The sequence below is a fragment of the Apis mellifera genome, linkage group LG7 (genome assembly GCF_003254395.2).
Source record: "Apis mellifera strain DH4 linkage group LG7, Amel_HAv3.1, whole genome shotgun sequence".
NCBI classification, from domain to species: Eukaryota; Metazoa; Arthropoda; class Insecta; order Hymenoptera; family Apidae; genus Apis; species Apis mellifera.
In genome coordinates, this window is record NC_037644.1 from 9,026,203 (window position 1) to 9,051,591 (window position 25,389).

Below are 25,389 nucleotides of genomic sequence, written 5' to 3' on the forward strand. Positions count from 1 at the left end.
CGATTATGTGAGAAGTCAAACCAAAAAAAAAGGATAAATATAACGAAAAAAGCAAATAGAGCAAAAACGATTATATCACGACACAATAATCATATCACACTTGTTCTTGTATACATTTCAGAAACTACAGAAGTACCAGCGCAACAACATCACATCACAATCACACAACACACAACAAAACACGATACGCCACAGTTGATTGAATCAGATACAGAGGTAATAGAAGAATACACGACGAAATTTAGACGCGGAAGCAAAGAAGATGAAACTGCAGCAGTTAAAACAAAGAAAACAATTATACGTAAGAAAAAGCCAAAGAACGAAGAAGACAATGTCGTCGTCATTGAGGAAGAATTGGAGGATATCAAGCCAAAAATACCATCAATACCAAAGAAACAATTTATGCCGATTGAAGAAGTAACGACAACAATAGATGTAGAAGAAATAATACCAACCAGAATAGAAGAGGCAGAGGAAGTAGAGCAAAAAGAAATAAAAGCACTTCCTGCTCAAGAAAAAGTTAAACCTACGGAAATAGAGGAGGTAAAGGAACAGATAACAGTCACAGAGGACACAACGAAATTAGGCAAACCAAAAAAGACTACCAAAAAGAAAATTATCAAACGACATGGAAAGGAACAAAAAGTGACAGAAGTGGTTACAGTTGAAGAGGAAGAAAAGGCACCTGAAACGACAGTAACAGAAGGGCCAGTGGAGGAAATAGTTGAAGAAACGATAAAATCTCTTCCAGGTTTAGAAATGGTTGTGCCTACTGAAGTAGAGGAGGTAAAGGAACAGGTAACAGTCACAGAGGAAATAACAAAATTAGGCAAACCAAAGAAGACCACCAAAAAGAAAATTATTAAACGACGTGGAAAGGAACAACAAGTAACAGAAGTTGTTACAGTTGAAGAGGAAGGAAAGGCACCTGAAACGACAGTAACAGAAGGGCCAGTGGAGGAAATAGTTGAAGAAACGATAAAACCTCTTCCTGGTTTAGAAAAAGTTGTGCCTACTGAAGTAGAGGAGGTAAAGGAACAGGTAACAGTCACAGAGGAAACAACAAAATTAGGCAAACCAAAGAAGACCACCAAGAAGAAAATTATCAAACGACGTGGAAAGCAACAACAAGTTACAGAAGTGGTTACAGTTGAAGAGGAAGGAAAGGCACCTGAAACGACAGTAACAGAAGGACCAGTGGAGGAAATAGTTGAAGAAACGATAAAACCTCTTCCTGGTTTAGAAAAAGTTGTGCCTACTGAAGTAGAGGAGATAAAGGAACAGGTAACAGTCACAGAGGAAACAACAAAATTAGGCAAACCAAAGAAGACCACCAAAAAGACAATTATCAAACGACGTGGAAAGGAACAACAAGTAACAGAAGTGGTTACAGTTGAAGAGGAAGGAAAGGCACCTAAAACGACAGTGACAGAAGGGCCAGTGGAGGAAATAGTTGAAGAAACGATCAAACCTCTTCCTGACTTAGAAAAGGTTGTGCCTACTGAAGTAGAGGAGGTAAAGGAACAGGTAACAGTCACAGAGGAAATAACAAAATTAGGCAAACCGAAGAAGACCACCAAAAAGAAAATTATCAAACGACGTGGAAAGGAACAACAAGTAACAGAAGTTGTTACAGTTGAAGAGGAAGGAAAGACACCTAAAACGACAGTGACAGAAGGGCCAGTGGAGGAAATAGTTGAAGAAACGATAAAACCTCTTCCTGGTTTAGAAAAAGTTGTGCCTACTGAAGTAGAGGATGTAAAGGAACAGGTAACAGTCACAGAGGAAATAACAAAATTAGGCAAACCAAAGAAGATCACCAAGAAGAAAATTGTCAAACGACGTGGAAAGCAACAACAAGTTACAGAAGTGGTTACAGTTGAAGAGGAAGGAAAGGCACCTGAAACGACAGTGACAGAAGGGCCAGTGGAGGAAATAGTTGAAGAAACGATAAAACCTCTTCCTGGTTTAGAAAATGTTGTGCATACTGAAGTAGAGGAGGTAAAGGAGCAGGTAACAGTCACAGAGGAAATAACAAAATTAGGCAAACCCAAGAAGACCACCAAGAAGAAAATTATCAAACGACGTGGAAAGGAACAACAAGTAACAGAAGTTGTTACAGTTGAAGAGGAAGGAAAGGCACCTGAAACGACAGTAACAGAAGGGCCAGTGGAGGAAATAGTTGAAGAAACGATAAAACCTCTTCCTGGTTTAGAAAAAGTTGTGCCTACTAAAGTAGAGGAGGTAAAGGAACAGGTAACAGTCACAGAGGAAACAACAAAATTAGGCAAACCAAAGAAGACCACCAAAAAGAAAATTATCAAACGACGTGGAAAGGAACAACAAGTAACAGAAGTTGTTACAGTTGAAGAGGAAGGAAAGGCACCTAAAACGACAGTGACAGAAGGGCCAGTGGAGGAAATAGTTGAAGAAACGATAAAACCTCTTCCTGGTTTAGAAAAAGTTGTGCCTACTAAAGTAGAGGAGGTAAAGGAACAGGTAACAGTCACAGAGGAAACAACAAAATTAGGCAAACCAAAGAAGACCACCAAAAAGAAAATTATCAAACGACGTGGAAAGGAACAACAAGTAACAGAAGTTGTTACAGTTGAAGAGGAAGGAAAGGCACCTGAAACGACAGTAACAGAAGGGCCAGTGGAGGAAATAGTTGAAGAAACGATAAAACCTCTTCCTGGTTTAGAAAAAGTTGTGCCTACTGAAGTAGAGGAGGTAAAGGAACAGGTAACAGTCACAGAGGAAATAACAAAATTAGGCAAATCAAAGAAGACCACCAAAAAGAAAATTATCAAACGACGTGGAAAGGAACAACAAGTAACAGAGGTGGTTACAGTTGAAGAGGAAGGAAAGGCACCTAAAACGACAGTAACAGAAGGGCCAGTGGAGGAAATAGTTGAAGAAACGATCAAACCTCTTCCTGGTTTAGAAAAGGTTGTGCCTACTGAAGTAGAGGAGGTAAAGGAACAGGTAACAGTCACAGAGGAAATAACAAAATTAGGCAAACCAAAGAAGACCACCAAAAAGAAAATTATCAAACGACGTGGAAAGGAACAACAAGTAACAGAAGTTGTTACATTTGAAGAGGAAGGAAAGGCACCTGAAACGACAGTAACAGAAGGGCCAGTGGAGGAAATAGTTGAAGAAACGGTAAAACCTCTTCCTGGTTTAGAAAAAGTTGTGCCTACTGAAGTAGAGGAGGTAAAGGAACAGGTAACAGTCACAGAGGAAACAACAAAATTAGGCAAACCAAAGAAGACCACCAAAAAGAAAATTATCAAACGACGTGGAAAGGAACAACAAGTAACAGAAGTTGTTACAGTTGAAGAGGAAGGAAAGGCACCTAAAACGACAGTGACAGAAGGGCCAGTGGAGGAAATAGTTGAAGAAACGATCAAACCTCTTCCTGGTTTAGAAAAGGTTGTGCCTACTGAAGTAGAGGAGGTAAAAGAACAGGTAACAGTCACAGAGGAAATAACAAAATTAGGCAAACCAAAGAAGACCACCAAGAAGAAAATTATCAAACGACGTGGAAAGGAACAGCAAGTAACAGAAGTTGTTACAGTTGAAGAAGAAGGAAAGGCACCTAAAACGACAGTGACAGAAGGGCCAGTGGAGGAAATAGTTGAAGAAACGATAAAACCTCCTCCTGGTTTAGAAAAAGTTGTGCCTACTAAAGTAGAGGAGGTAAAGGAACAGGTAACAGTCACAGAGGAAACAACAAAATTAGGCAAACCAAAGAAGACCACCAAAAAGAAAATTATCAAACGACGTGGAAAGGAACAACAAGTAACAGAAGTTGTTACAGTTGAAGAGGAAGGAAAGGCACCTGAAACGACAGTAACAGAAGGGCCAGTGGAGGAAATAGTTGAAGAAACGATAAAACCTCTTCCTGGTTTAGAAAAAGTTGTGCCTACTGAAGTAGAGGAGGTAAAGGAACAGGTAACAGTCACAGAGGAAATAACAAAATTAGGCAAATCAAAGAAGACCACCAAAAAGAAAATTATCAAACGACGTGGAAAGGAACAACAAGTAACAGAGGTGGTTACAGTTGAAGAGGAAGGAAAGGCACCTAAAACGACAGTAACAGAAGGGCCAGTGGAGGAAATAGTTGAAGAAACGATCAAACCTCTTCCTGGTTTAGAAAAGGTTGTGCCTACTGAAGTAGAGGAGGTAAAGGAACAGGTAACAGTCACAGAGGAAATAACAAAATTAGGCAAACCAAAGAAGACCACCAAAAAGAAAATTATCAAACGACGTGGAAAGGAACAACAAGTAACAGAAGTTGTTACATTTGAAGAGGAAGGAAAGGCACCTGAAACGACAGTAACAGAAGGGCCAGTGGAGGAAATAGTTGAAGAAACGGTAAAACCTCTTCCTGGTTTAGAAAAAGTTGTGCCTACTGAAGTAGAGGAGGTAAAGGAACAGGTAACAGTCACAGAGGAAACAACAAAATTAGGCAAACCAAAGAAGACCACCAAAAAGAAAATTATCAAACGACGTGGAAAGGAACAACAAGTAACAGAAGTTGTTACAGTTGAAGAGGAAGGAAAGGCACCTAAAACGACAGTGACAGAAGGGCCAGTGGAGGAAATAGTTGAAGAAACGATCAAACCTCTTCCTGGTTTAGAAAAGGTTGTGCCTACTGAAGTAGAGGAGGTAAAAGAACAGGTAACAGTCACAGAGGAAATAACAAAATTAGGCAAACCAAAGAAGACCACCAAGAAGAAAATTATCAAACGACGTGGAAAGGAACAGCAAGTAACAGAAGTTGTTACAGTTGAAGAAGAAGGAAAGGCACCTAAAACGACAGTGACAGAAGGGCCAGTGGAGGAAATAGTTGAAGAAACGATCAAACCTCTTCCTGGTTTAGAAAAGGTTGTGCCTACTGAAATAGATCAGGTAAAGGAACAGGTAACAGTAACAGAGGAAATAACAAAATTAGGCAAACCAAAGAAGACCACCAAGAAGAAGATTGTCAAACGACGTGGAAAGCAACAACAAGTTACAGAAGTGGTAACAGTTGAAGAGGAAGGAAAGGCACCTGAAACTACAGTAACAGAAGGGCCAGTGGAGGAAATAGTTGAAGAAACGATAAAACCTCTTCCTGGTTTAGAAAAAGTTGTGCCTACTGAAGTAGAGGAGGTAAAGGAACAGGTAACAGTCACAGAGGAAATAACAAAATTAGGCAAATCAAAGAAGACCACCAAAAAGAAAATTATCAAACGACGTGGAAAGGAACAACAAGTAACAGAGGTGGTTACAGTTGAAGAGGAAGGAAAGGCACCTAAAACGACAGTAACAGAAGGGCCAGTGGAGGAAATAGTTGCAGAAACGATCAAACCTCTTCCTGGTTTAGAAAAGGTTGTGCCTACTGAAGTAGAGGAGGTAAAGGAACAGGTAACAGTCACAGAGGAAATAACAAAATTAGGCAAACCAAAGAAGACCACCAAAAAGAAAATTATCAAACGACGTGGAAAGGAACAACAAGTAACAGAAGTTGTTACAGTTGAAGAGGAAGGAAAGGCACCTGAAACGACAGTAACAGAAGGGCCAGTGGAGGAAATAGTTGAAGAAACGGTAAAACCTCTTCCTGGTTTAGAAAAGGTTGTGCCTACTGAAATAGAGGAGGTAAAGGAACAGGTAACAGTTAGAGAGGAAATAACAAAATTAGGCATACCAAAGAAGACCACCAAAAAGAAAATTATCAAACGACGTGGAAAGGAACAACAAGTAACAGAAGTTGTTACAGTTGAAGAGGAGGGAAAGGCACCTAAAACGACAGTGACAGAAGGGCCAGTGGAGGAAATAGTTGAAGAAACGATCAAACCTCTTCCTGGTTTAGAAAAGGTTGTGCCTACTGAAATAGAGGAGGTAAAGGAACAGGTAACAGTCACAGAGGAAATAACAAAATTAGGCAAACCAAAGAAGACCACCAAAAAGAAAATTATTAAACGACGTGGAAAGGAACAACAAGTAACAGAAGTTGTTACAGTTGAAGAGGAAGGAAAGGCACCTAAAACGACAGTAACAGAAGGGCCAGTGGAGGAAATAGTTGAAGAAACGATCAAACCTCTTCCTGGTTTAGAAAAGGTTGTGCCTACTGAAGTAGAGGAGGTAAAGGAACAGGTAACAGTCACAGAGGAAATAACAAGATTAGGCAAACCAAAGAAGACCGCCAAGAAGAAGGTTGTCAAACGACGTGGAAAGGAACAACAAGTAACAGGAGTTGTTACAGTTGAAGAGGAAGGAAAGGCACCTGAAACGACAGTAACAGAAGGGCCAGTGGAGGAAGTAGTTGAAGAAACAATAAAACCTCTTCCTGGTTTAGAAAATGTTGTGCCTACTGAAGTAGAGGAGGTAAAAGAACAGGTAACAGTCACAGAGGAAATAACAAAATTAGGCAAACCAAAGAAGACCACCAAAAAGAAAATTATCAAACGACGTGGAAAGGAACAACAAGTAACAGAAGTTGTTACAGTTGAAGAGGAAGGAAAGGCACCTAAAACGACAGTGATAGAAGGGCCAGTGGAGGAAATAGTTGAAGAAACGATAAAACCTCTTCCTGGTTTAGAAAAGGTTGTGCCTACTGAAGTAGAGGAGTTGAAGGAGCAGGTAACAGTCACAGAGGAAATAACAAAATTAGGCAAACCAAAGAAGACCACCAAAAAGAAAATTATCAAACGACGTGGAAAAGAACAACAAGTAACAGAAGTTGTTACAGTTGAAGAGGAAGGAAAGGCACCTAAAACGACAGTGATAGAAGGGCCAGTGGAGGAAATAGTTGAAGAAACGATAAAACCTCTTCCTGGTTTAGAAAAGGTTGTGCCTACTGAAGTAGAGGAGGTAAAGGAGCAGGTAACAGTCACAGAGGAAATAACAAAATTAGGCAAACCAAAGAAGACCACCAAGAAGAAAATTATCAAACGACGTGGAAAGGAACAACAAGTAACAGAAGTTGTTACAGTTGAAGAAGAAGGAAAGGCACCTGAAACGACAGTAACAGAAGGGCCAATAGAGAAAATAGTTGAAGAAACGATAAAACCTCTTCCTGGTTTAGAAAAGGTTGCGCCTACTGAAGTAGAGGAGGTAAAAGAACAGGTAACAGTCACAGAGGAAATAACAAAATTAGGCAAACCAAAGAAGACCACCAAGAAGAAAATTATCAAACGACGTGGAAAGGAACAGCAAGTAACAGAAGTTGTTACAGTTGAAGAAGAAGGAAAGGCACCTGAAACGACAGTAACAGAAGGGCCAATAGAGAAAATAGTTGAAGAAACGATAAAACCTCTTCCTGGTTTAGAAAAGGTTGCGCCTACTGAAGTAGAGGAGGTAAAAGAACAGGTAACAGTCACAGAGGAAATAACAAAATTAGGCAAACCAAAGAAGACCACCAAAAAGAAAATTATCAAACGACGTGGGAAGGAACAACAAGTAACAGAAGTTGTTACAGTTGAAGAGGAAGGAAAGGCACCTAAAACGACAGTGATAGAAGGGCCAGTGGAGGAAATAGTTGAAGAAACGATAAAACCTCTTCCTGGTTTAGAAAAGGTTGTGCCTACTGAAGTAGAGGAGTTGAAGGAGCAGGTAACAGTCACAGAGGAAATAACAAAATTAGGCAAACCAAAGAAGACCACCAAAAAGAAAATTATCAAACGACGTGGAAAAGAACAACAAGTAACAGAAGTTGTTACAGTTGAAGAGGAAGGAAAGGCACCTAAAACGACAGTGATAGAAGGGCCAGTGGAGGAAATAGTTGAAGAAACGATAAAACCTCTTCCTGGTTTAGAAAAGGTTGTGCCTACTGAAGTAGAGGAGTTGAAGGAGCAGGTAACAGTCACAGAGGAAATAACAAAATTAGGCAAACCAAAGAAGACCACCAAAAAGAAAATTATCAAACGACGTGGAAAAGAACAACAAGTAACAGAAGTTGTTACAGTTGAAGAGGAAGGAAAGGCACCTAAAACGACAGTGATAGAAGGGCCAGTGGAGGAAATAGTTGAAGAAACGATAAAACCTCTTCCTGGTTTAGAAAAGGTTGTGCCTACTGAAGTAGAGGAGGTAAAGGAGCAGGTAACAGTCACAGAGGAAATAACAAAATTAGGCAAACCAAAGAAGACCACCAAGAAGAAAATTATCAAACGACGTGGAAAGGAACAACAAGTAACAGAAGTTGTTACAGTTGAAGAAGAAGGAAAGGCACCTGAAACGACAGTAACAGAAGGGCCAATAGAGAAAATAGTTGAAGAAACGATAAAACCTCTTCCTGGTTTAGAAAAGGTTGCGCCTACTGAAGTAGAGGAGGTAAAAGAACAGGTAACAGTCACAGAGGAAATAACAAAATTAGGCAAACCAAAGAAGACCACCAAGAAGAAAATTATCAAACGACGTGGAAAGGAACAGCAAGTAACAGTAGTTGTTACAGTTGAAGAAGAAGGAAAGGCACCTGAAACGACAGTAACAGAAGGGCCAATAGAGAAAATAGTTGAAGAAACGATAAAACCTCTTCCTGGTTTAGAAAAGGTTGCGCCTACTGAAGTAGAGGAGGTAAAAGAACAGGTAACAGTCACAGAGGAAATAACAAAATTAGGCAAACCAAAGAAGACCACCAAAAAGAAAATTATCAAACGACGTGGAAAGGAACAACAAGTAACAGAAGTTGTTACAGTTGAAGAGGAAGGAAAGGCACCTAAAACGACAGTGATAGAAGGGCCAGTGGAGGAAATAGTTGAAGAAACGATAAAACCTCTTCCTGGTTTAGAAAAGGTTGTGCCTACTGAAGTAGAGGAGTTGAAGGAGCAGGTAACAGTCACAGAGGAAATAACAAAATTAGGCAAACCAAAGAAGACCACCAAAAAGAAAATTATCAAACGACGTGGAAAGGAACAACAAGTAACAGAGGTGGTTACAATTGAAGAGGAAGGAAAGGCACCTGAAACGACAGTAACAGAAGGGCCAGTGGAGGAAATAGTTGAAGAAACGATAAAACCTCTTCCTGTTTTAGAAAAAGTTGTGCCTACTGAAGTAGAGGAGGTAAAGGAACAGGTAACAGTCACAGAGGAAATAACAAAATTAGGCAAACCAAAGAAGACCACCAAGAAGAAAATTGTCAAACGACGTGGAAAGCAACAACAAGTTACAGAAGTGGTTACAGTTGAAGAGGAAGGAAAGGCACCTGAAACGACAGTAACAGAAGGGCCTATAGAGGCAATAGTTGAAGAAACGATAAAGCCTCTTCCTGGTTTAGAAAAGGTGCCTACTGAAGTAGAGGAGGTAAAGGAACAGGTAACAGTCACTGAGGAAGTATCCCAAGAAGGCAAACCTAAGAAAGTCACGAAAAAGAAAGTAATTAGACGTAAAGGAAAGCAGCAACAGGTTACTGAGTTCGTTACTATTGAAGAGCAAGGAAAGGCTCCAGTTACATCTGTTACTGAAACTCCATTAGAAGAGATAATTGATGAAATTGTAGTATCGCTTCCCGTGCTTGAGGATATCAAGCCTACAGAAGTGGAAGAGATGCAGAGGCACATAATCGTTACCGAAGATGTTATTAAGAAATCGAAAGAGAAAGAGATAATTGAATCTGCAGACAAAGAACAGCAAGTAACAGAAATAGTTTCTATTGAACAAAAGGAAAACCTGCCTATTACAATATCTGGGAGCTATGGGCGCACACGCTTGCCGCGAAAGTCGTTGGCATACGCGCCCGGCCTGTGTGTTCTGAAGAAATTATCGCCACGAGGAGGAACACGGAAGGGAAAATGACGAATAATTACGAGAAATTTCATACGAGAGGTACGACCTCCGGTACTTAAGCCCTCCGTTGGCATGTCCGCCACAATACAATTGAAGTTTCTTGCAGTCCTTTCCAAGGATTCTGAATCGATCCAACCTTCCTTCTTTTAAATCCATGAAGTTGAAAATACTCGAACAAGTGACGCGCAGAAGAACAAAAGGTGATTACCCATGAATACTAAGACGGTTATTACGTCGATGAAAATGATAAGATTAAGAACTCCTTAGAACGAGTTGCAAAACGCATCTCAAGGTCGAGGACCTATGGTCGAATTAATTGCAAAATAGTCGCCAGACGATAATCGCAATGTGGTGGAAGTTCAGTGGGCATTTCCTAAGATCGGAAAAGTCGCGCAAAGGTAAACCCGTACACCAGCTTGATAAATCTAAACGAATCGCGCGATAAACGACTCGACCGATTCCCACTTGAAATCTCGAAAAATTCTTATCAGGTAACGTATAAATAGACTTGGTGGGACGGGTGTCGAATCCTTTCTCTTGCCTTCTCGTCGAGAGAAGTCGTTGTACCTTTGCCTTCTCATTTCCTTGGAAAACAGAGAAGATAAACCAAGGAAGACAACTAAGAAGAAAATTATCAAACATAAAGGCAAAGAACAGCAAGTAACTGAAGTTATTACTGTTGAAGAACAAGGAAAGGAACCTGTTACAACTGTCACTGAAGGCCCTGTTGAAAAAGTGATTGAGGAAATGATAAAATCTTTACCAATTTCAGAACGAATGAAACCAACAGAGATAGAAGAAGTTCATGAACAAGTAACTGTTGCTGAAGAAATAAAGGAAGGCAAACCTAAGAAAAAGATTACTAAGAAAAAGCAAATTAGACAAAAAGGAAGAGAACAACATGTATCCGAAACTATCACTGTTGAAGAAGAAGGAAAGCTTCCAGTTATAACGATTACTGAAGGTCCTACAGAAGAAATAATTGAAGAAACTTTGAAAGTTCTGTCTGCTCCAGAATACGCTAAACCAGATGAACTAGAAGAGATTCGTAAACAAGTTACTATCACACAAGAAATGACCGAGGAAGGCAAATCTAAACAAATTACGAAGCAAAAGGCCATAAAACGCAAAGGAAAGAAACAACAAGTGACAGAAATTGTACTAGTTGAAGAGGAAGGCAAATCTCCTGTCACAATTATTACTGAAGGTCCTATCGAGGAAATTGTGAAAGAAACTGTAAGAGCACTTCCTACTGTAGAACGTGTGGACCCAATAAAAGTAGAAGAAGTAGTTGAAGAAGTAACTGTTACTGAAATTGTTACCGAGGAAGGTAAACCAGAAATCGTTAAGAGGAAAATTCCTAAAAAAGTTTCTAAAAAAGTGTCTATTCCTAAAGAAGAAAAAGAAGAAATTCCAGAAGTTCCTGAAATTTCATTAAGAAAACTTAAGAAACCAGTTAAACTTGAACGTCTCAAAGTAACTAAAGTCGAAGCCACGAAACTTGAAGTACAAAAAATACCTATGGATAAACCTCAGTTTGCACAAATTAAATTGCGTAAAACTCCAACCATGAAACGACCCGTGGAAAAGAAAGAAAAAATTCCTCGAGTTCTTCTTCGAAGTCGAATTATACCCATAAAATGGCCTCCAGCTATAAAATATTTGAAAATCGAGGAATTTGAACCGAACGAAGTTCAAAATGGTATTTTGTCTCGCAATGTTGAAGAAGCTGCCATTTTATCAAAATCTAAAAAGAAAAAGGTAAAACGTTTGGAAAAAGAAATAGCCAAACTGGAAAAACTGGATCAAGAATTCGAGGAATTGAAAAAAGAATTACCTCTGGAAAAACTTGTAGAGCCTCTAATAGAGAAACCAGAAAAGAAAGTGAAGAAAAAGAAGCCTGTTGAAAAGCTTAAAGGCGAAAAGCCACAGTTGATGAAAATTAGCATCAAAGAACAAAAGCCTATCAAACCGAAATTTGAGGAATCAGTTACTCCTTTGTTTGCACAGATTAAACTGAAAAAAGCACCTGTCAAACCAAAAAAGAAAGAAGACAAAGATGAAATCAAGTTCCCTAAGGTTTTATTACGCAGTCGGATTACGGAACACGAATGGCCACCATCTATCAAATATTGTATTATTACTGAACTTGAACCTAATTATGTGCAGAATGGTGAACTATCTCGCACAATGGAAGAAGCATTGAAATTAAAGAAAATGAAACACAAGAAGGTAAAATTTCCAGAAAAAGAAATAACAGAATTGGAAAAAGTGGATCAAGAGTTCGAGAAATTAAAGAAAATTCCATTAGAAAAAGGAGAAGAAATAGCACCATACGAACGTAAGCCTAAATCCAAAGAATCCGAAGAAGAAAAACCGAAAAAATTGAAAATAGGTAAAGGAAAGCCTCGGTCTGCAGAAGAGGAAGAGCCAGAAATAATCAAATTGAAAAAAATACCGGAAAAAGTTCCAAGTGTTCCAGAAAAGCTTGCTCCTATTGCAAAAAAGAAAGATGAAGTAGATAAGCCTGAAAAAGAGAAAGAAGAGAAAGAATATCCTAAATTAAAACCATTCGAACCATACGAAATAGAAACAACCGAAATAGAATTAGAAGAACTAGAAGAATTAGAATATCCAAAGAAACCAGAGAAAGTGCCTAAGAAAATGCTAACTAAGAAACCGAAGAAAGAACACAAGACACCAGTTCAAGAAACTGAAGCTGTTCCAATAGTACCCGGTGTTCCAAAACCGAGAGAACCTCAAGAAGAAGAAGAAATTAAAAGAAGAATTCCTGAATCTGAAGCTTCAAAAGAAAAGCCAGAGAAAATTAAATTAAAACCTTGGAAGAAACCTGAAGAAGAAAAAGAGCAAGAAAAGAAACCTGAGTATTATTTAAAATTCGTTCCCAAAGACGACGATATTGTCGAGACTGTCGAGATTGTTACAACCGTGAACATGGAAGAAACACCAGAAAAGAAACAACGTAAGATCAAAAAGAAGAAAACCACAACGAAACGTGGAGACGAGAAACCGAAAGTTATCGAAGAGATAACGATAGAGGAAGAGGGTGTAGAGCCTATGGTGACGGTCGAAGAAATTGTCGAGGATAAACTCGAAGCCGTATCGATCGAATTGAAACCTGTGCCTATCGAAGAAATCAAAGAAGAAATAGTAACGAGCGAGATCATGAGCGAGGACGGAGCAAAGAAAACGGTGCGCAAAAAGCGCGTCACGAAAAAACGCGAAGGTAAAGAACAGATCACCGAAGAGGTGATCGTGGAAGAGGAAGGTAAAAAACCATTAACAGCAACAACAGAACTTCACGAAGACACTACACAAGAAATACACGAAAAACCAAAACACAAAAGACCAACAAAACCAAAAGCTGACGAGAAAGTGACGGAAGGTAAGCCCATTTCTTACCTATTACAATTATACCATCACCATAGTCTACAATTATATTATATATATACGCCAGTTTTCACTTATCGAGCATAAATGATATACGATTTAAACAATACAAAATACAAAGACATGAAGGACAAATATACTTGATGTTATACTATATACATAACTTGTAATCGATGTATATGTTTATAAGCATTTTGTTTATATGCTTCTATTATTTTCTATCTTCGTTTATTCGTTAAATAATTTATGATATGTTATAAAGAAAAGCTTGGAACGATATTTTATTTTAAGATCAAATCTAAAGCATTTTATTCTTTTCACAGATATCACGGAGGAAATTGTAGAACAGGTAAGATTTATAATCGATTTTAAAATTATTTATATTTTTTATTTTAATTATGGATATAAAATTTATTGAAATTGATTTTTTATAAATAACAGAAAGCTGTCGAGGAAATCAAGAAACCAAAGATTATTAAGAAAAAACCTCTTAAAGCTAAAAATGAAGTAACAGAGGAAGTCGTAGAAGGAATAATAATAGAGCAACCTGATGAACAAGAGGCACAACCAATTATGGAAGAATTAGAAACAGTAACAATCACTGAACACGATGTACGAAATATACCGAAGAAAAAGAAAGAGGTCGTCATTAAAGAGGAAGAAGAAATCTTCGAGACGATCGAGACACCTACTCAAAAAATTATTAGAAAAAAGATTCGTCCTATGAAAAAAGGAGGAGAAGAAATCGTGGTGGAAGAAATAATTCAGAAACCACGCGAGGAAACAATAGAAATGGAGAAACAAAGAATAATAGAAGTGATCGAGACACCTATAAAGAAAGTAGTGAAGAAAATAAAAGCGGTAGTAAAAGATGACGGTGTTCCCGAAGAGATTGTTGAAGAGATCGTAATTGAGAAACCACAGAAAGAAAAAGCGAAATCTATTATTGAAGAAGAAAAGGAAAAGGTCAAAGTAATGAAGATTGATCTGAAACAAGCACCCAAAAAACCGGAAGAAATAGTTGAAGAAGAAGAAGAAATAATTGAAATTATTGAAACTCCAATGCAAAAAATCATTAAAAAGAAATCAAAAGATAAAAAGAAGAAGATAGTGGAAGAAGTTATACAGAAAACAATAGAAGATGCAAAGGCAATGGAGGAACGTAAAATTGTGGAAATCATTGAAACACCGACAAAGAAAATAATCAAGAAGAAGAAAGCGATTTTCACAGAAGGAAAAACCCCTGAAGAGGAAGTTGAAGAAATCGTGATTGAAAAACCTGTTAACGAAAAAGTCCAAAAAGATGTCGTACCTCAAGAAGGCATAGAAATCACTGAAATTATTGCTGAAACTTCTATCGAACAGTTACCTGAAAAGAAACTTAAACCAGAAGAGAGCAAAGTCTCAGAAGTGGAAGAAGAAAAAACAGAGATCACGCAGATAGAAATGGAAAAAATACCAAAGAAGAAAAAACCAATTGCAACAATTGAGCCAGAAGACAAAGAAGAGATCATAGAAGAAATAAAGCCTGAAATGAAAAAAGAAAAAGCTAAACCAACTGAGAAAGAAAGCGTTGAGATAACTGAAGTGATTTCTGAAGTAATAACAGAAAAACTTCCTGAAGAAATTATGAAAAAGAAAGCTACTAAAATTAAGGAAACGGAAGAAAAGATAATAAAGAAGGAAATAAAAATAAAGGAAGCACCGAAGGAAGCTGTACCTCAAACAGAAGAACAGCTAGAAGAAGAAGTACAAGAATTAATTACAGAGAAACTAAAGAAAACTAAAGCAAAGAAAGAAGTCATGTCTCAAGATAGTATCATAATTACCGAAGTCATTTCTACAACTGCAGAAGAAGCGTTAGAAGTAAAAAAACCGGAAGAAGATAAAGCTGTAATAATCAAAGAAAAGGAAGAGAAAGGTAAAGTAGAAGAGAAGAAAGTAATTGTGAAAAAGGCTAAAAAGAAACTTATACCAACGGAAGCTGAAGAGGAACAAATAGAAGAAATAATAGAAGAAATAACACCAGAAGAACTAAAAATGAAAAAAGCTAAAAAGACTATTCTTCCTAAGGAAGAGATACAGATAACCGAAATGATTCCTGAAATTAAAACAGAAGAGATAAAAGAGAAACAACCAAAAGAAGAAAAAGCTGTTCCTAAAGAGGAAGAGAAAGTGGAAGAAGAGGCAAAAATTACTGAAGTTTCCGTAAAGAAAGTACCCAAAGAAGAGGAAAAGAAAGAAATTATAACGAACGGTGAGATTGGAGAAAAGCCAAAAGTAAAAGAAATTCCTGAAGAAAGACCTGAATTAAAAGAAGCTCCAAAGACAGAAAAATTCAAAAAAGAGAAACCAAAAGAAATAAAACCAGAAGAAAAGGAAGAGAAATTAAAAAAGAAAAAAATACCAGAAAAGAAACCTATTATTACGGAAGAGGAACAGTTCGACGAAAAAATAGAAGAAATAGTAGAAGAAAAACCAAGGAAAGTCGAGCCCAAGAAAGAAATTATATCAAAAGAAACTATTTCAGAAATTGTTGCCGAAGAATTATCAACGAGAAAACCTGAGGAACATAAAGTAATATCTGTCGAAGAAAAATCAGATGAAAAATTTACGGTTGAAGAAGTCTTAGTAGAAAAAGATCTAGAAAAGAAAGAGAAAGAAATATTAGAAGAAAAATCGATCGAGGAAATTCATGAGAAACCAAAGGAAATAAAGAAGAAGAAGAAAAAGAAGATAGTTAAGAAAGAAAATATTGAAGAATGGGTAGAACCAGAATATGAACGACCTGTACTGGAACCTATGCCTGAAAAGATACAATGGGAACCAAAAAAGAAGAAAGTAAAGAAACCTTTACCAGAATCCTTGCAGAAACTGGTACCTCAGAAAATCGAAAGAAAAGAGATCAAACCCATGAAGTTAAAATATTCAGAACCTACAGAAACTGTTCAGTTTGCTGCAATTAAATTAAAGAAAGTAGTGATTCCGAAAAAGAAGGAAATTGAAGAATCCAAGTTCCCGAAAATTATGTTACGAAGTAGAATTACATTTGTCGGAGATTATCCACCTGAAATACAATATCCAAAGATAAGCGAACTGGAAGTAAATCCAGTTCAAACGGGTATTCTGTCTAGAAATACGGAAGAAGCTCTTGAAATTCTAAAAAGGAAAGTGAAGAAGATTAAACTTCCCAAGAAAGAAGTCACAGAATTAGAAAAATTGGATCAAGAATTCGAAGAATTGAAAAAGGTTCCTTTGGAAAAAATAGAGGACAAATTGATATATGAACGTCCGCCAAAGAAACCTGCAGAAAAACCAGAAGAACCACAAAAGTTAGTTGTTGGAAAAGGCAAGGTGCCAGAAGAAAAGAAAGCAGAACCTGAAATGATGAAATTAAAAAAGATTCCTGAAAAGAAACCGGAAAAAATTGAAGAACCGTTGAAGAAACCAGTCAAACCAGAGTCTGAAGAGAAAATTAAGGCAGAAAAGAAGGAGAAACCAAAGATGAAATTAGAACATGAAGAACTGAGACCATTGGAATTTGACAAATCAGAGCTCGAAAAATATGTGCCTGAAGAGCATGAGGAATCAGAAAAACCACCACCAGAACCAATGCCAAAACCATATGAAAGAGAAAAAAAGAAAAAACCAGATCAAGAAATAGAACAAATTCCATTAATAAAAGGAGAACCTAAACTACCAGAACCAGATAAAGAACCGGAAGTTAAGTTTAGAATACCTCAGAAAGAAAAACCAGAGGAAGAACCGGAAAAAATAACGTTGAAAGGCTGGAAGAAAGATAAACCTGAGGATGAAGATATCAAAGAGTTTCCTGCAAAGGAAGAAGAAGAAGAAGCTCCTACAGCGCCTAAAAAAGAAGCAGAAGAGATTATTCTGAAGCGCAAAGTAAAACTAAAGAAACCTAAAGAAAAAGCTACTAAAGAGGAAGAGGTTACATTCAAAAAACCAGAAGAAAAGAAACCGAAAGAAGTTATTGAAGAAATCACGCTGAAGAAAGAACCTGAGAAATCAATGGAACAAGTTCCAGAAATATTTATTAAAAAACCAGTTGTAGAGGAAAAAGAAATAGAAGAAAAGGAAACAATTACTGAAGTAACATTGAAAAAACCAGAAGAAAAGATATCTGAGGAAATAATTGAAGAAATAAAGAAACCTGAGGCAAAGAAACCTGTGAAGAAAGAAACTAGTGATGAAATCACTGTAAAAAAATCTATTGTGGAAGAAAAGAAAGAAGAGGAAATTCCTGAACAAATAATACTTAAGAAAAAGAAACCAAAAGAAAAACCAATTCCAGAGGAAATAAAAGAAGAGATTACATTAAAGAAACTAAAGGAAAAAGTGTCTGAAGAAGAACAGATAGAAATCAAGAAACCTAAAGAAAAGAAATCAGTTGAGAAAGAAGCAACTAGTGAGATCACCATTAAAAAGCCTGTAGAAAACGAAGAAGAAGAAATCCTAGAAGAAGTGACTTTAAAGAAAAAGAAACCAGTTCTAGAAGAAGTAAAGGAAGAGATTACATTGAAAAAACCAATACCAAAAGAAAAAGTGCCGGAAGAAATAAGCGAACAAATAGAGATAAAGAAACCGAAAAAGAAAAAACCTGTAGAAGAAGAGGCAGCTGATGAAATTACTATCAAGAAACCTGAGACTGTAGAAAAAGAAGAAGAAGAGATTACAGAGGAAGTTACATTGAAAAAGAAAAAACCTAAAGAGAAACCAGTTTTAGAAGAAGTGAAGGAAGAGGTTACATTGAAAAAACCAATTCCAAAAGAAAAAGTGCCGGAAGAAGTAACCGAACAAGTAGAGATAAAGAAACCGAAAAAGAAAAAACCTGTAGAAGAAGAGGCAGCTGATGAAATCACTATCAAGAAACCTGTGTCTATAGAAAAAGAAGAAGAAGAGATTACAGAGGAGGTTACATTGAAAAAGAAAAAACCTAAAGAGAAACCAGTTTTAGAAGAAGTGAAGGAAGAAGTTACATTGAAGAAACCAATTCCAAAAGAAAAAGTGCCAGAAGAAATAACCGAACAAGTAGAGATAAAGAAACCGAAAAAGAAAAAACCTGTAGAAGAAGAGGCAGCTGATGAAATTACTATCAAGAAACCTGAGCCTATAGAAAAAGAAGAAGAAGAGATTATAGAGGAGGTTACATTGAAAAAGAAAAAACCTAAAGAGAAATCAGTTTTAGAAGAAGTGAAGGAAGAGGTTACATTGAAAAAACCAGTTCCAAAAGAAAAAGTGCCAGAAGAAATAACCGAACAAGTAGAAATAAAGAAACCGAAAAAGAAAAAACCTGTAGAAGAAGAGGCAGCTGATGAAATTACTATCAAGAAACCTGAGCCTATAGAAAAAGAAGAAGAAGAGATTATAGAGGAGGTTACATTGAAAAAGAAAAAACCTAAAGAGAAATCAGTTTTAGAAGAAGTGAAGGAAGAGGTTACATTGAAAAAACCAGTTCCAAAAGAAAAAGTGCCAGAAGAAATAACCGAACAAGTAGAAATAAAGAAACCGAAAAAGAAAAAACCTGTAGAAGAAGAGGCAGCTGATGAAATTACTATCAAGAAACCTGAGCCTATAGAAAAAGAAGAAGAAGAGATTATAGAGGAGGTTACATTGAAAAAGAAAAAACCTAAAGAGAAATCAGTTTTAGAAGAAGTGAAGGAAGAGGTTACATTGAAAAAACCAATTCCAAAAGAAAAAGTGCCGGAAGAAGTAACCGAACAAGTAGAGATAAAGAAACCGAAAAAGAAAAAACCTGTAGAAGAAGAAGCAGCTGATGAAATTACTATCAAGAAACCTGAGCCTGTAGAAAAAGAAGAAGAAGAGATTACAGAGGAGGTTACATTGAAAAAGAAAAAACCTAAAGAGAAACCAGTTTTAGAAGAAGTGAAGGAAGAGGTTACATTGAAAAAACCAATTCCAAAAGAAAAAGTGCCGGAAGAAGTAACCGAACAAGTAGAGATAAAGAAACCGAAAAAGAAAAAACCTGTAGAAGAAGAGGCAGCTGATGAAATTACTATCAAGAAACCTGAGCTTGTAGAAAAAGAAGAAGAAGAGATTACAGAGGATATTACATTGAAAAAGAAAAAACCTAAAGAGAAACCAGTTTTAGAAGAAGTAACGGAAGAAATTACACTCAAAAAACCAAAAGAAAAAGAAAAAGTACTTGAAGAAGTAACTGAAAAAATAGAAGTGAAAAAATCTAAGAAGAAAAAACCGATAGTAGAAGAAGCTGCCGATGAAGTAACGATCAAAAAAATCGTTGAAGAAGAAACGAAAGAAGAGGAGGCTCCTGAGGAGGTTGTACTAAGACCAAAATCGAAGAGGAAATCAATCGTAGAAGAAGAAGAAGAAGTCACTGAAGTAACCATCACAAAACCAAAACCGGTCGAAGAAGAAAAGAAATCGAAAGAAGTTGAAGTATTTCTGAAAAAGAAGAAGCCGGTTGTTGAGGAAGAAGTTGCCGATGTAACCGTCAAAAAGTTGATTTCAACAGAAGCTGAGGAAGTGCCCGAAGAATTTACTATCAAGAAAAAGAAAAAACCAGAAAAGAAACCGACGGTCCCGGAGGAAGTCGAAGAAACTGCCATAACCATAAAGAAAGTTCGTGGTCCCGAGGAAAGAAAAGAAGAAGGGGAAGTATCAACTGAAATACAAATAAAGAAGAAGAAACCTGAACGCAAAGTCAAAGAAGAAGCGACTGAAGAGTTAACTATTAAAAAATTCGAAGAATTGAAAGAACCTGAAGAAAAGGAAGAGGTGCAAGAATTCACCGTGAAACGAAAACCTCCGAAGCAGCCCCCTAAACCGATCGAAGAGATCTACGAAGATGTTACTCTTCGAAAATTACGTCCAAAGAGGAAACCAAGGCCAGATATCAATGAAGTAACCGAGGTGGAAAACGTAACGTTCCGACCACGGTCCACAAAGACCAAAGAAGACGTAGAACAAGAATTCAAGATCTCATTGAACACCTACGAAGAAGAAGATATTTCGATGTCCGGTAAAGTTCGACTAAAGCCCAAGAAACGGCCAATGACATATTCTGAAGAGGCTGGAGAAGAAACGATCAAAATAATACAGGAAATCGAGGATGATTCGGGACCTATCATAGAAGAGATCATAGAATCGGATGAAGAGGCCAAGGATCAATATAGTATTGAGGAATTGGAAACTGATGAAATGAGGCTTCCATTCAGAAAGAGGAAGAAGAAGGAACCTAAACCATATAAAGTGGAAGATGTCGAGGAGGGTGATGTGAAACTGAAATTGAAACATGAAAGAAAATATTCCATAGAGGAAATTGACGAAACATTGGCATTGAAATTGAAGGCCAAAAGACGCGTGTCCACTTATGAAGAAGGTTGGAAGAGATTTCACAATTACCGATTTTGCAGATAACGTTTAATCTGATATAACGTGCTTTCAGCTATAATATAGAAACATTAACATGCTTCATCAGGCTATAAGGTGCATTTAGTGAGTATGCTTGCCCCTAATATCCCTATGCCATCGAAACGAAGCCTAAAAATGTCCTGCTTCTTAATCCATTGCGAATGAAAAGCATATCGGTACTTTGTATAACGTACTTGAACAGCATTAGAACATTGTAACGAATTTCTAGCGAGAATAGTTATAGATCTAACGATACTCATACCTCGTTGAGAACGAGTATGATTAATATTGTGTAGTATATCGCCGCTTCAATTTTAATTGTTATGTCAATAGATTGTGTTAATCAATTTGTATGATTAATACTGCTTACCTTTATTATAATACTTCGTTTAACGCGTTGCAGAAGAGGCGTCACTTAGTATCACCAGAGAAGAAGATATTTCAGAGGGAGGTATGTATTTTTATTGTTCGCATAAAACACATGGAATATTTTTTATTTTTGTTATTTTATTTTGAATATCAATAAATATTTGAAAACGATCGAAATGTTATAGAAGAAATCGAATATGTTGTCCGCGATGGCGACACAATGTTCTCGATTTGCTCGTATGTGGCAGAAACCGACGAAGCTATTAACCTCGTTGAAGGAGAAAGAGTTTACATTATCGGTAAGTATTTATCTTTTTACGCGTTAAAATAATATTGTATAATATCATAGAATTGGGTCAACGTTTATTATTATTCGTTGTGCATATTTTTTTCCAGATCACACGAATCAGGATTGGTGGTTCGTGAAAAAACATTTGACAGAAGAAAAAGGTTGGGTTCCAGCGCAATATCTTCTCAACGAAGTCCATTATACTCATTATCTGCAACGCAAATTACATGAAAAAATTGACAAATTACCTGTATTTGAAAGTATGTCGTATTTTATTTATGCGTATATAAAAAAAATATATTTGAAGAAAACAATTTTGAAAATATTTCTATCTTTTTTTTAATACATGCGTAATATATTAATTAATTAGATAAATTTGATGATAAATTAATCTTTAATGTTACAGAACCTGGTCCTGGAGAGAAAACATCAGCACCGAGATTTATCGAAAAATTGCAGCCAATTCATACACCAGATGGTTACACGGTTCAATTTGAATGTCAAGTGGAAGGTTTACCAAGGCCTCAAATCACATGGTTCCGACAAACTGCCATCATTAAACCGTCCCCTGACTTCCAAATGTACTACGATGATGATAATGTAGCAACTCTGATAATCAGGGAAGTATTCCCTGAAGATGCTGGCACTTTCACCTGTGTCGCCAAAAACGCTGCTGGTTTTGCTTCCAGTACTACGGAATTGATCGTGGAAGCGCCTCTTTCTGATCATGGATCAGATCTGACTGGTCCATCCAGAAAAAGTCTGTCAAGGTACTCTTTTTTATAAATGGAAATTATTTTAATTTAAACATCAATTTTTTTTTATGAACTTAATTTTTTTCTTAAACTAAATTTTTTTTAATAAATTTTATAATTTTTATTTTACATTATTTCTTTAATATTTAATTTTTTTGATGTATCTGATTTACATCTAATATACAATATTATAATATTTTTATAATCTTCTTTTTAATATAAAATATATAATAAAATAAAAATTAATTTCTTTCACACATTAGTTTTTTTTACGAATTATTTCACATCTATTATTTTGATGAATATTTTTCAAAATTTTTATTTAACTTTATTTATTTATTTTTTGAAAATATATGGAAACCGAATTTTACATTTTGTACAATTTCTGCAGAGAATCATCGCTTGCCGATATCTTGGAAGGAATACCACCGACATTCTCTCGAAAACCAAAAGCGAAATATGTCAACGAAGGTGAAGATGTGATTCTGGAATGTCGATTGGTAGCAGTACCGGAACCTGAAATAACGTGGTACTACAAGGATATGCAGATCACAACCAAAGAGAACATCGTAGTTGCTACTGAAAGTGATATGCATATGTACTGCAGCGTGATTAAAATTACCAAAGTACAAAAGAAACAGGAAGGAAAGTACACCATCATCGCTAAGAACAGAGAAGGTGAAGCTACCATTGAGATTCCTATGAAGGTTTGTAATTCGAATACAATAATTATTAATTTGATAATATTATTATTGAATATTTATTCTTTTCCAATTAATTTTTTTATATGTCTATCTATTAATCTTATATATTATATATCTTAGTAGATTATTATATTTTAAAAGTTTTTTTCTATTTAAATATAATATACAAAAATATATTTTTTTTTAGTTTTCTTTGAAAATACACAAATTTACAAAAATTTAAGATAATATAATATTTTTAAATTAATTTCTCTTTAAATTTGAATATATAATAATTTTTTTTATAATTCTATTTTCTAAAGGTACAAAATTTGAAATAACTTAAATTTAACATCACACAGGTGAAGACTGGTAAACACGAACCACCAGAGATTTTAGAGCCATTGCAATCATATGTGATACGAGAGGGTGAAACCGTGGTGTTATCGACACAAATCGTAGGAAATCCAGCTCCTAAAGTGACTTGGTACAAGAATGGTAAACCATTGAAGGATCTGATCCCGAAACAAGATGGCCACGTGAACACATTAACATTGATTCAACCTCAAGTATCTGACAGTGGAGATTATTCTGTCACAGCTATTAACGATCTCGGCAAGGTTGAAACGAAAGCTACATTGACAGTTGAAAGTAAGAACATTGAACATGTTAATGCTAACCTGTTGCTATAAAAAGCTTACTTATTCGCTTTTTATTCTCATATTAAAATTATTTCAATATACGAGTTACATTGATATCCAAACTGATCAATTTTTATTAAATTAATTCCTTTGATTTTTAAAAAATTGAAATATATTAACATGACATATATTGTGATACAAAAATCAAAAAATTGCTCAATTTAGATATTGAATGGTTCATATTTCTGTTAGAGAGTCTATTTAAATTTTCTTTAACATTTTTTAAATTTTCAATTTAAAGGATATTACGTCATGCTTATAATATATTAATGCTGCAAAATTCATTGCTTCGCTACATCGTTTTTTCAGTAAACTTGAATCCTTCGCTGACCATTAGCTTCCAACAACATGCGTACGAACACTACACTTTAACCAAGGGTAGGATATGCTTCTGCTTGCATTCATTGTGTATCTTAATATTTCAATAATTCTACATTTATTGAATAATTCTGGAAATTTTTAAATATATAAATATTTTTGTAGAGATACCAAGCGGAGCACCAGAACCGCCACTTTTCACGGAACGATTCCAAGAACTTACTGTTCCGCAAAAAGGTACCTTCAAATTGGTCGCGAAAGTTACTGGAAATCCTGTACCGGAAGTCACGTGGTTAAGGTATTATTATTTATTTTATTATCTTTAAAGATCAAATTTTTAATCCTTTATAACCGGAAAAAACAAAAAAATACAAAGGTATTATTTAAAAAGAAAGATCTTAGAATAAGAAATTTTAATTAAAAGATTATCCCGAAATTTATATAATATGACTTTGATTTGTTTCTTCATTGTTCAAAATTCTATCGAAATTTGAAATTTGAAAATTAAAACTAAATAAAATATGCAACATTATATAAAGTTAGAAAAAAAAACATTATTTAATTTTTTTTCGACAGAAATAATAAACCCTTAGAAAAATCGCCGAATATCATTGAAACTTATGATGGTGAGAACATCGTGTTGGAGATCAGGAACGCGGATTCAGAGGTGGATGCAGGAGATTATAAATGCATTGCTAGTAATCCAGTTGGAAAAGCCTCTCATGGTGCCAAAGTTACGGTGGATGTAGAAAAGGTAACGTTCACGAAAACTCTGGAGAAGGAAATGATTGTCGACGAGTACAAGACTTTGGAATTAATTTGCGAAACATCGCACACGGTATCGACGAAATGGTGGCACAACGATAAGGAGATCAGTGGAATGGATCATCGTGAAATTGTTCAAGAAGGACGAGTGCACAAATTGGTGATCAAAAGAACTAGTCCTACTGATGAAGGAACTTACAAGTGCACTGTAAAGAATCAATCAACATCTAGCAAAGTTACTGTAAAAGGTGAGAATTGTTTAATTAATTAATTAAACAAATATTTTTTAATTGATACATACGCGTTTCATAGAAGTAATATAAATAAATAATAATAGTAAATAGTAATACAATTGATTAAAATTTGTTTGAACAATTTTTGTCAAAAGAAATTATAACATTTATATGATTTAAACATATAATGTTACAGCTACCAAACCAGAATTCGTGAAGAAGTTACAAGACTGCGAAGTAAAGGAGCGTGACGTCACCATTTTGGAAGTTGAGATCACGTCACAGACAGCAGATGTGAAATGGTTCAAAGATGGCGAGTCCTTGGGACCAAGTAAAGAAAAATTAGAATTCGTGAAAGATGGCACTATTAGAAAATTACTAATTAGAAACACGTCCGTCCATGATGAAGGAGAATACACGTGCACCCTTATGGATGAGAAATGTACAGCGGAAGTCACTGTTATTGGTAAGAATTAACTTTCTATTTATTTTATTTAATTTATTGTAAAAATTAATGAATCATAAAGCTAAATTTATGCTTACCCTTTTCATTAATCAACGAAATTACTAAAATTCTTCTTGGATTTTTTCTAAAATTTAGAATTAAAACTCAATCTCAAATTTAATATGAAAAATGAAAATTTCACAATAAAGAAATTTTGAAACTTTTTCTCCTTA

At 35.8% G+C, this 25,389-nt stretch overlaps 1 protein-coding gene across 27 annotated transcripts in view; it reads left to right on the plus strand.

The window, feature by feature from the left end:
* Nucleotides 1-25,389, plus strand: part of LOC551259 (titin) — a 206,043-nt gene that overhangs the window by 173,279 nt on the left and 7,375 nt on the right. For 22 of the 27 annotated variants that reach the window (XM_026441807.1, XM_026441814.1, XM_026441832.1 and 19 more), the window contains 12 exons: nt 13,506-13,531; nt 13,624-20,566; nt 21,002-21,049; nt 21,153-21,266; nt 21,364-21,516; nt 21,663-22,026; nt 22,403-22,718; nt 23,057-23,345; nt 23,705-23,773; nt 23,879-24,011; nt 24,290-24,726; nt 24,908-25,177. In XM_026441807.1, the coding sequence (XP_026297592.1) occupies nt 13,506-13,531; nt 13,624-20,566; nt 21,002-21,049; nt 21,153-21,266; nt 21,364-21,516; nt 21,663-22,026; nt 22,403-22,718; nt 23,057-23,345; nt 23,705-23,773; nt 23,879-24,011; nt 24,290-24,726; nt 24,908-25,177 (9,162 nt within the window). Of the gene's footprint in view, nt 1-121; nt 9,134-10,423; nt 13,178-13,505; nt 13,532-13,623; nt 20,567-20,632; nt 20,683-21,001; nt 21,050-21,152; nt 21,267-21,363; nt 21,517-21,662; nt 22,027-22,402; nt 22,719-23,056; nt 23,346-23,704; nt 23,774-23,878; nt 24,012-24,289; nt 24,727-24,907; nt 25,178-25,389 lie in introns of those variants that run through there. The other 5 variants (XM_026441835.1, XM_026441808.1, XM_026441812.1 and 2 more) reach the window with 5 other exon arrangements.